At 42.8% G+C, this 11,362-nt stretch overlaps 1 protein-coding gene across 1 annotated transcript; it reads right to left on the bottom strand.

Moving 5' to 3' along the window:
• Positions 1–287: 287 nt before the first annotated feature.
• LOC134173373 (maestro heat-like repeat family member 5) lies at positions 288–2,152 on the bottom strand. Its single transcript, XM_062637285.1, has 4 exons — positions 1,700–2,152; positions 1,263–1,418; positions 888–989; positions 288–602 (listed from the first exon to the last, which is right to left on the bottom strand). The coding sequence occupies exons 1-4, from the start codon at positions 1,853–1,855 to the stop codon at positions 288–290; spliced, it is 729 nt and encodes a 242-aa protein (XP_062493269.1). The 5' UTR covers positions 1,856–2,152.
• Positions 2,153–11,362: the final 9,210 nt, after the last annotated feature.

The following is an 11,362-nucleotide window of genomic DNA, read 5'->3' as shown; positions in this document are numbered from 1 at the left end:
GGAAATAAGTACATTTCCTATGAGGAAATAAGTAGATGGGCACATGAAGCTGAGAGCTGGTCTTCATAAGGTTCCCTACCACCATGCTGATGGAGATGAGTAAAACACTCACAAAGAGCAGCTTCTACACGTTGGGGAAGCCCAAGAGGACAAACGTGGTCACACTCAAGTGCTTTCCTCCAGCCACTCTCTTGGCAGCAGGAGACAAAGAAACATGGGAAGAGGTTGAATCACTTCTCCCAGCTCACAGGAACACACAGTGCATGAGGTTAATGCAGGATTTGGGGTTAGGGAAGGACAGGACGCAGGGGGAGGTGGCACTGAGCAAGGTGCCACTGAGCCCCGCTGCGAGCGCAGGGGTTGGAGAGCCCCTGGCTGCACAGGCCTTGCACGGGGCAGTCGATGCTCTGGCAGCCACAGGGCTGCTCCTCGCTGCCAGTGCAGCAGATGGGACTGGGGCCAGGCTGCCAAAAGAGGGACTCCAGGGGCCGCGGCTTACCAATGAACCTCACAGCTGCCAGTCGCACGCTGACCTGAGCGTGCTGCAGGTAAAGCAGGCTCTGACGCACATATTTTTCTGCTCTGCTCTGCTCCTGCTCCAGCTGGAAAGAGCACAAAGTCCCAGAGCTGACACAGACCTTCCCCAGTCGCCTGGGCCGTTCCCTCCTACCAGCACCCCACACCTCCCCTTGTTCCCCAGGCCATGTGTGTCTCCCAGCCAGGAGCCCTGTGGGGCTGAGGTTCAGAGACAGCTGCAGGCAGAGCAGGGTCTGGAGCTCCTGAGAGCCCCCTGTGCCACTGCCAGGGCCCAGATGTGCCTCCTGCAACATCCTGAGGGTGGGGAGGTGAGAGGAGCACCCCGTGTCCAGCCTGGGACTTGTCCTCACCAAGCGCTGCACAGTTTGCCATCTCTCCAGTGTCTGCACGTGGTGACTGAGCCATTCCCATTTGAGCACCTTCGCAGCTGCACAGATGGCTTCCTGAGAGGCCTGCAGAGGGGGACAAGGATTGGGGAGATTGTGGACAGGGCTTGAGACCCAAAGGCCTGGCCCTCAGCACTTGCAGGGACAGCTGGGAAGCCCCTGCGGACTCCGCTCTTCAGGCCTTGGTGGTCACGGACTGCTGCTGAGCCCTGCTGGACCACGTAGGGCAGGTGTGGGAAATGTCTGTGTCAGCTGCTCCTGCCCTCACTGACGCCCAGGCCACCCCTGCGGGCTCAGCACACCCTGCCCCACACCACGGCTTAGGTTTGGAATCTGTACCTTGGCCACGCTCTCGATCTCGTCACTCATGTGCAACATGAGCGGGACCAGGCTCCTCCGCACCTTCTTCTGCATCTGCCGCTTGTCCTTCCAATCCGCCATCTGTATTATCTCTTTGAAGAGGCAGATGGAGAGCTCTTGCGTCTGGCTGCACTCCTGGTAGGGAGGAGGACAGGAGGGCTTCAGTAACAGCTGCTCCCTGAGCCAGGGCGTCAGCGTGGCTGAGGGGAGGGGCCCGGCCTCAGGTCTCCCAGAGCCATCAGCCTGTCGGGGAGAGGCTGGGCTGGGCTGCAGAGACCAGAAGCCATCCCCACGAGAGCGCGGGGGCAGAAGGAGAGGCTTAGCCCTGGGCAAGCGCTGCCGCCAGGCTGTGCTGCCGGGCAGTTGCTCTTGCAAAGGGCCCCTCAGTGGGACTCAGGTTTCCACAGCAACCTTACATCATCAAAGAGTTGAAGGAGCTTCTCGGCCAGCTCCAGAGCGATGGAGCTGGCCTTCTTCTTCAAATGACCTATTATGTTTCTGAACGTGAGCAGGGCCTTCATCTTGTTGTCGCTGTGGGCACTCTGCAGGGTCTTCATCAAGTCTGGCAGCATGACCAGTATTTTCCTTGCCTGTAAGAAGCACAGAATTTCTTTCTTGTGAAGTGGTGAAAGACCACCCAGGCCAAAATGCTCTGGTCACTAAGCACCAGCCTCCTGTCCGGCTGCATGGGTGGTGGCACAGGAATTCCTGCAGCAGCCTCCTGGCAGGCCTTGCCTGTGGGTGCACTGAGGGGATGGGGGCACGTGAGGGGACTTTGAGGGCATTTAGAGCCGTCACCCCAGGTCCCGACTCCCAGCCCAGGTCAAGCCACCGCGTTCCCCACTGCCCAGCACCAGGTGGCCAGCACGGCTTCACTTGACTATGCCCTGCTCACCGATGATTTTAAAGTTAGCATCTGCACTTACAGTGTGGAACGTTGACTATTTTATATAGTCACTCATATTAATTGTGTATATAACAGGGATGATATTTATTAGCCATCTCAATCAAACCAAATGACTTAACATAAAGATGAACACACATTAGAGGATTCACCCACAGATTGCATTAACCTCTAGCTCATAAACAGAGAAAAACATTTTCAGTATGATTAAAATCAAATGTCTGGCAATAAAAAATTAGGCATTTTTAACCCTTAAGCCCCTTTCTTATGCAAAGTCATACTTCAGGCCTTAAAAATTTTATTTGTATCCACTTGTGTTTTCTATTCCTGGTCTTCTTATCCAGGCTAGAAGCAGGCTCAGCTGCAGCCAGCCTGTTTTCCTGTCTACAGAGGTCTAACCTTTAAATGAAACCCCACAGAATATTGTAGATGGTAAATTGTAGACGGTAAATTACACACCATCTCAAAGAAGGCTGGGAAAGCATCTTGCAGGGAACTGTCAAAAATCAGTAAGATTGCTTCTGTTCTTCAGCAGTCCTTGACAAGAAGCGAAGTGTTACCTAGACACACACGCACACACAAAATACTTTCCTATCTCATAGGCATTCCTGCTAGTGAGCTTTGAACCAGGCTACATAGCTGGAAGTAACCATGTTGGAGATAAAACCGGATGCCTTTTGTTGATAGCAAAGACCTGGGTCCATTGACAGACGATTTCAAACCACTTGTTTTCAGAACACAGTTTTGCTCTCAGGCATCGCTTTATAATTTTAATACTAGTCAAATAATTGTGGCTTTCTATTCTCTCCTATGTGTACTTAAGTGCAGTAAAGTGCCAGAATAAGACATCTGTGCTGTCTGACTTGGGGACTCCACTCTGTACAAGAGCAGGAAGGGGTGTATTCTAATGCATGCTATTGATAGGGTTTGTGTGAGATCCCCTTGTAGAGATAAGTTCTCCTGTGCCCCTCCCTTGCCTCAGTTAACCCATGAATGCCCTGTTTTCCACTTCATGCTGGACATAATCTTTTTTTTTGCATGCAAAGGGTGTTTTGAACAAGAAGCAGCAGAGGTGCTTCTGCCAGGTTTGTGCCACCAAAAGCAGGCCAGACAAGGAGAATTTATCCTGAAATCTACAGCTGTTGAGAGGTCGTTTTGCATAGATGTAGTGTAGCCTTAATTAGTGGAATGCGTGGGCTAATTCTTGTGGAAATACTTTGTATGTATCTGAGGTATATGGCAACAGTTTTGTACCTTCATTTAAACAAAGGGAAATTTTTGAAGGACCCTTTACTTAAAATTTTCAGCAGGCTGACTACTGTATTTTGTAGCTACCTCCAGTAGGAATTCTGAAAGTTTTAGTATAGATTGGGTAAATATGTGTAGGTAATGTAAAATAATTTGCTTCATGTACTGTGGTTAACATAGTCCTTGAGTATATGAATGCTGTCCTGAATTTACTGAGGAGGTAGGCTCCCATCCAGTTGTCAGAATTCTTCTGAGCTGAGTTGTGCGAAATGTTTTTTTCCTAACTTAATGAAGTCTGTTCCACAACAGACATTACCAGGGGTGATGGATGCTGTATCTCAGCAGTTGCTCTCTGAGTGAAAAAATTGAGTATTTCAGATCTCATAAAACATTAGAGATGAGTTGTAGAACGCTACTGTTGGTGTGGGACTGCAGATGGTGCCAGTAAAGGTGCTGTGAGGCACTGGAGGCTGTGTTGTTATCCAAGTCTGGAAAACCCTGGGTTCTGATAACTATCCTCAGGGAAAATACAGTGAGTGCATGAAAAAAGCTCTGTCCTGATAAGGCACTGTATGTGTATCGAGAATGCTTTGGTGTTTTCTCCTACTGCTGTTGCAGAGTGATGGGGGGCAATGGAATTTGCTGCTTATTCAGTAAAAGATTCCCCATCAGGGTAGAATCACATGCACTGTGTTGGGATTGGGCAGTTTTGTTCACATAAACAGGTACACAAGGAATCACAAAACTGCAGAATGGTTGAGGTTTGAAGGGACCTCTGGAGGCTGAACTTGTGCAAACATTTTGTGATTTTCTTTATGAAAGACAACATCAGTAAAAAGTCAACTCTGAAACAAAACAAGGTCCAGCTCCTTCTCTTCTGTACAGAATATAGAATAATCACTGCCCCTAGCAGTGACTAAAAATGTGCAGAGGAATCAAATTTGTTTAGTTGCTAAGTGACTATAATAGGCTTTCAGATATTACTAACAGGGCATTCTGGGATAGCAGTAAACTACAGTAGTCCAGTATTAACAAACAGTAAGTAGTAGTGTAAGTAGTAATAGTGTTTTAAGTGTGAATCAGAAAGTGTAAACTATCCATTGTTTTCTAGGGAAAATATATTTTGAAGTTGTTTCTTCCCTCATTTGTACTAGTTGGCAGAAATCTAATCTTTGCACAAAGATCACTGCTTCATCTAGCACAGGTTTTGTCATGATATGAGGTACTAGTGTCTGACACTGACTGATGTTAAGAGGCTGTCCCCTTTCTAGAAGTCATCCCTACTGCTTGCGCCTCTCAGCGGTCAAGCCCAGAGTATTCAGGAGGTTTCAGGAGAAGCACTGCCAATGACTTCTAAAACAAATTTATTTTCTTTGTAACTGTGGGCCAACCTGCAATATTTTCTCACATCAGTAATCCTCTGGAGTCATTAAGACCATTCGTGTGACAATTTACTAAGCTTCATTTCTCTTGCTCTATGCTACAGATACAGCTCTGCTCTTTTCTCCCTTACAACTTCATTACAACTAAAACTCCATTTTTTAATCTCATTTGTGATAACAAAGTAAATCCTTTTAAAGGTTCATCCAGTTAAGCATATTCTTTTAAGGAATGCAATTTCACAGTTTCATGTTATTCTGAGCTTGCAAAGTGCCTTCTGACAGTAAAAAGTTGATCTCAGATTCTCACTTAAACAAGTAAGCATAGATCCAGTGCCTGAAAGTTACATCAAATAAAAACTGCTGTCTGAATAATAGAAGAGAAAAAATAATCTACCACTCTTCAGTACAGGTTTGCAATTGCGACAGCAGATGGCTCAGATACAGCAGAGTCTGGCTATATGGATAGCAACATTGTTATTCATCCATCAGCCTCATTACACCCAGGCAGTCTGGCTGTGCCCTGTTACAGGCGTCCTATTGTAGCCTGAGAATATGGTTTGATCAGGATGTATAATCCTGGCATTAAATAAGTACATTTTTCTAATGAGATTATTGTAAGGGTGATTAACATGGCATTCCAATTTCTGATCCTACTGTGATTAGAAGAAGAATGTATTCATCGCCACTGCATTTTGAATCTTTGCACCTTGAGGCATTCTAGGGACTCAGAAGTCTGGGTTTGCTTTCTTATCTGCATATTAAATTTCAAGACCAGTGATAGATCTTGATGATAGAAAAATAGTCCATAATCATCAGAAAGATTATCATTAAAATAATGACATTGCAAAAAGCTTTCAAAGCAAAAAAGAAGTGTCAACTTCTTTGAAGCACATAGGTTCAGTATTAGAGGAGGTTATGGATAGCTTTAATTTAGTAACTGAACTTAAATGGAAACAGGGGACATGCACAACTGGAATTAGGACGTAACGTTTAAGATTTTCAAAGAAGATTAAAAATATATTCTGTTCAGGATATATTTCATTGAGGATTGTTATACAATCAGGCAAGATGCAGAGCAGGGGGAGGGAAGCTACCTTTTTAAAGCTATCTACCTGCTATTTTTAGATGTTAGTAAATCCTTTTAATTTGTATTCAAAACACATCTGTAATACTTTTGTTTAAGAAGCTAGATCAGTTTCTGGGATTTATAGTGACTGAAATTACCAAGTGTTTGCTTTCAGATATGCATTTGCTGGAATACAGAGAATGAAAACAACAAATAAATTAGGAATATAGAGAAAGACTGAGGGGTGGGTTGCTGTGCCAGAAGGTAGAAGGTGGCCACCAACTGCAGTAAGTGGAGCCAGGACTATTTACCTCAGTGGCTATGGTGTACTCGAAGAGAACATGGGATATATATCAAAAACCAGTTTTGATTGGTGAGTACAAAATCTAAAATAAAGACTTGTATATGCACATACAGATACTCGTAATTGCAAAACTCAGAGCTCAGAAAGGCAGTGACTTGAGAGGACTGGAATAGGGGAGCAAGTCAGAAGAGACTTAAAAAGACAGGGAGGGGATCACATATGGCTTATATCAGAGAAAAGCTCACAAATTTGTAAGCACACCAAGAAGAAAATACTTGCTGGTGATGTGTCATGGTTTGTCCAAAATACAGCACTGCACCAGCTACTAGGAGGAAAATTAACTCTATCCCAGGAGAAACCAGGACATGAAACTAATGAAGAGAAAGCAAATTCAACAGTAGCTTAGTAGTGACAGGACAAAGTAGGTGTGATTAAATGGTAGGAATGCTAAACATTTGAGCCACATTGTTCAGCAAAGAGAACTACTGAGGTGGTTCCTGTTACATAGCTTGGCACAGATGTTCTTGATCTGTGTACCTCTTAGAACTATCAAAAAGCAGCCTGGCCATTCAAGCAGACAGCTTCACAAGAAATTCTTTGTTCTGCTGATTTACTGTTTAAGGTTGGACAAAGCAGCTACGCTTACTTTATTTTGCTCAATTCTAACATGTATTTGGAAGCATCTGTACTTTTCATGGAATCACAGGGTGGCTGAGGCTGGAAGAGATTTCTGGAGGGCATCTGGTCCAACCTCCCTGCTCAAGCAGGGCCACCTACAGCCAGTTGCTGACGACTGTGTCCAGACAAGTTATGAATAATCTCCAAGGATGAAGATCCCACAGCCTCTCTGGGTAACTCATGCCAGTGCTCGGTCATTTCCATTTCTCCATTTCCATTTAAACAGAACTGTATTTGTTGATGTTGTTGTTGTGGGGTTTGGTTTGGTGTTCTGTTTTTTGGCTTTTTTGCTTCTGTCCTACTTTTCACTTGGTGGTTGTGGTGCTGCTGAACTAGATGCCATTATACTAAATGATGTATTTACACCACCATTTACAAAATTGCTACCATTCTGTTGTCATTTATATATAATCACCATGGATGTCTTAAGTCAGAATTCTAGGACTTACAAGGGCTTGCCTGTTCCTAGGTTTAAATAATTTCTTATGGGACTTCCTTTTAGGGAGAGAGAATGCCTTAATCAGTGCTCAATTCAGCCCCAGATTTAAAAACTATTTTAATGTTGCTTTACTCACTGGTGGAGCTAATAAGGGTCTTGGGTAGATATATATCATTACATATAATCTTTGAAACCCATTTAGATGTTCAAGATACTGAATTGGAATTTCTTTGTGTGCTATTGAAATGAGATTTAGCAATCTAAATTTGCCAGATCCTCAGAAGTGCACAAATTTCCCCTGGAAATCCAAAATGGTTTCTTTCCAATAATTTCCCATTGAGCTTGTGTTGGTGGAGCCAAGATGAAGAAACTTTCTTCTACTCATTTTATGCTAATTAAGCAAAAAAGAAACATGAATCCTGTCACAAGTTACTTATTTATTTATCAGAAAGCTTAAACTGATTCTAGAAGTGTTCACAAGTGTTTCAGTACCTTTGGAAATCTGAATTTTGGTTCCCATTCAAATATTTTATTAACCATTTTTAGTACAATACTTTAACAACCTTTTCAGTACTTAAAAGGAGCCTATAAGAAAGATGGGAAGAAAGATTTTAGTAGGACCTTTTGCAATAGGATGAGGGGTAATGGTTTTGAACTAAAAGAGGAGAGATTCAAGCTGGATGCAAGGAAGAAATTCTTTACAATGAGGGTGGTAAAATACTGGAGCAGGTTGCCCAGAGAGGTGGTGGATATGCATTCCTGGAGATATTCAAGGCCAGGCTGGATGTGGTTCTGCATCATCTGGTCTAGCTGAAGATGTCCCTGCTCATTGCAGGGCGGTTGGACTAGGTAACCTTTGAAAATCCTTTCCAACCCAAACTGTTCTATGATTTTGGTTAGTACCAATAAGGGGCATGGGGTTGTTTTCCCTATAGGCATGCATTGGCTAGGAAGCCAACTGAGAAAATGAAGCAGGTTTACATGTGTTAATTATAAATATGGTTGGCAACATAATTGGATTGTGTGCTCATAGGGAAAATAGTTAAATTTCTGACTTCAGGTGGAAATCATCCAGAACATTGATAGATGATTTGTGACCTTTTTATGGCTTACTGGTTCAGCTCCCCAGCTCAGTTAGAGCTTTCAGTTTGTTGCTGTTCCAGTGCCAGCTAAGGCCACCAGTTTCTCACCAATAATGAATTCATGGTGAAACTGCAAGTTGTGTGCCATTCAGCTCTTCTTGTCAGCAGAGTAGCGAAATGCACAAATAAAATCCTGTGTTGTGGGTGCAGCTCTCATCTACCTAAATAATCTGCTTGCCCATACAAACATAACCAACAGCTGTAGATGACTAATGGAAAGGTATCTGGAATCAAAAATAAAGGTATTTGCTTTAATTTTTGCCAGTCCTTGAAGTACTTCTGGGGGGCTGCAGCAAAGCCCTTTGCTTTAATACAGGTAAATCACAGCAATGCAGTGTGTTTGAGAGGTTATGGCACAGTTGTCCCTATGTCATAAACCAGCTTGAATCAGCAGCTCAGGATATAACTATGCAAAAATAACAGCTGGGATTTAGAGGAGAAAACAACTACTGTGAGCAAGGAAGAAAAAGCTGTACTTTCCATCTTCCTGTCTCCAGAGTCTTAAAACTTTCTTTTACGCACTGTTATTTCGTGAGCATTGAAGGGCATTCAGAGAGAATGCCAAAAATGAGATGTAAGCATGAAGGGGGCCTAGCCAAAAGGTCTTGGAAGAAAGTCATGAACGCTATGACAATATTGTATTCCCTGTCTCTGCTCTTCTCCAAAATGTTTGCATTGGATTCAGGTGCTCTGACAACTTGGTCCTAGCCCAACCTACATGGCCTTCATTACTCTTACAGTTAATGAGTTCCATTCATTGCTCTGTTCTGGACAAAATCCAGACAATTAAGGAAAAAAATAGACCAGGGAGTTCATCTATATTCATCAAGGATGACTCTTCTGAATCTTTATATTTTCTCCTACTAAAGCACTTCATTCTCTGCCCTTTACATTGGTGCAGGTGGGAGAAGAACACCAGGAATTTTCTCCTACTTTTTTTTTTTCCCAAGCAGAAATGCGTCAACATCTCTTCTGCCCTGGGGGTTGCATTGCACATGGGTGCGAGATTTGTGTGCTGTATGAGGTGCTGAGGGTCAGTCCTGGCTCCTCCTAAGGCAACACCTGATGGTGTAGTGTCAGTCTGTATGAGAACATATCTGCTTTTCACAGAATCTTCAGTTTCCTGCCTGTAAGACATATTAGGTATGTTCTAATGACAACTCCAGACTAGTGGAGGCTGACGCTAAGTTTTTTGCAGCTATGTAGGTTATGCCAAATTAAAAAAAAAAACACCACAAGCCTGAAGCTGAATGTCAGGTTAGAGGTAGATGTGGTTGGGCCAAGAATTAACTGAAGAAAGTGGAAATAGGAGCAATCCTTTGAATACTAGGGTTAGCTTGGCTTTTGCCACAAAAAAAAATTCATTTGGACTCACAGCTAAAAATGTCACTGCTGTGTGTACTCCAGCTCAGAATGAGCTGTCAGTGAAAAATACAATCTTCAGAAATTCCCTTGTGCTTTTTTACCACACAAAATCCTGGAACCCTTCAGAGGTGGTGTGGAGACATAGAACAGTGCAATTTTTATGTAGTCACACAAAGTGCATGGCTAAAATGCTTTCTGCGTATAAATAATACAGATACTGATGCCCCCCTTTGTTAAGATGTAAGAAATCAAACAGTGCCATTCTGAAATGCTGCAGCAAAAAGCTGTGTTTTCAATTTGAAGCGGGAGCTGGGAGCATGTGAAGAATAAATGAGATTGAGATACTAAGCAAGACTATGGGATACGTATTCTGGTTCAGATGTAAAGGCTTTAGTGACAATGTCAGATGCTGGGGGACAAGAATGAAGCAAGGATGGAGATCACAGTTAGAAATAATTTACATAAATGAGAGAAAAAAGCACAGGCTTCAACTATATATAAGTCAGTGTATTGGTACCAGCTTGCTGGTTACAGAACGCGTACCAGTTTTTAATTTTTTTCTTTGGAAGCCTTTTAATTAACAGAAACATCCAAATGAACTCATATTTCCAGCACAGATTGAAATCAACTCAATAAAACTGTTTCCTTTACAATGTTTTGTCCCAAGATGGAATAGAAAATCTCATAGTGAATAAGGAGATAGGAATTTTGTCCAAAGGACTGGATATTTCTAAATACAAGTCTTATTTTTTTCTTAATGGTAGAAGCCCTTTCTGTAGTAATTTCTACACGACAGTCCTGATGTCTGTGTGAACACACATGGCTTTCAACAACCAAATGCAATGTAAGGTAATGATGCACAGTATATTCCTAAGTGAAAGGTTTGTAGTGATTTTTCTTCTCTTCAGGAGAATTCTTGCTCAATCTTCATATTTGTGGGTTGGGGGGAAGGAAGTGATGTTGGCTTTCATGTTTGGGTTGTTTTGTTTTTTTTTCAGGAGCCAATTTCTGCTTCATCACTCATTTTATGTAAAACTAACTTAAATCCCTTCCAATGAAAAAAGATAAACTCTAGAAGGGGTCATTTCCTGAACAATTCCAATATGGATGGTGTTCATGCAGATTACTTCCTTTACTTCATGAAATAACTGATGAGGTACTCTAACAATACAATTCTGTTTTAATAGATGTTTGTATTTCACCTGTTGGAGACTCCATAATAGAAGTATCTAAAGAAAAATACGCTTGAATACTATGCTACAGCGCATGCACATTTGCATTGGCAGCTGAAGCACCACAGTCTTTTCAGACAGTAGTTAGGAAGATGAACATGTCTCTTCACAAATCCAAAATGAAACTGATGGACACCTAGAGATTTCTAGGGAAATCTAGCTTTATACTCCAGTGTGTGAATATATAATTACTTATAGGGTGGGGAGTGGTGGTGGTGCACATTAAATCAAGGTGATAAGCTACTAAGAGCAAGAATTCAGATGACTATTTCTCCAGAAAAGCCTGACTAGATGTTCAGGCAAAACACTGTTTCTTTGA

This window comes from Pezoporus occidentalis, unplaced genomic scaffold (assembly GCF_034315485.1).
Source record: "Pezoporus occidentalis ecotype Australia unplaced genomic scaffold, CSIRO_AGI_Poc_V1 ctg51, whole genome shotgun sequence".
In the NCBI taxonomy this organism is placed as follows: Eukaryota; Metazoa; Chordata; class Aves; order Psittaciformes; family Psittacidae; genus Pezoporus; species Pezoporus occidentalis.
This window is presented reverse-complemented; position numbering and strand designations above follow the sequence as displayed.

What these genes read in the sequence shown, in the direction of transcription:
- LOC134173373 (XM_062637285.1), bottom strand. Translation starts at nt 1,855, where the DNA reads ATGCTGCCAGACTTGATGAAGACCCTGCAGAGTGCCCACAGCGACAAC. An exon ending in TCCTTCAACTCTTTGATGAT is followed by an intron (nt 1,419 to 1,699) that starts GTAAGGTTGCTG and finishes CCTCCCTACCAG; the next exon opens with GAGTGCAGCCAGACGCAAGA. An exon ending in GGCAAACTGTGCAGCGCTTG is followed by an intron (nt 603 to 887) that starts GTGAGGACAAGT and finishes TGCTCTTTCCAG; the next exon opens with CTGGAGCAGGAGCAGAGCAG.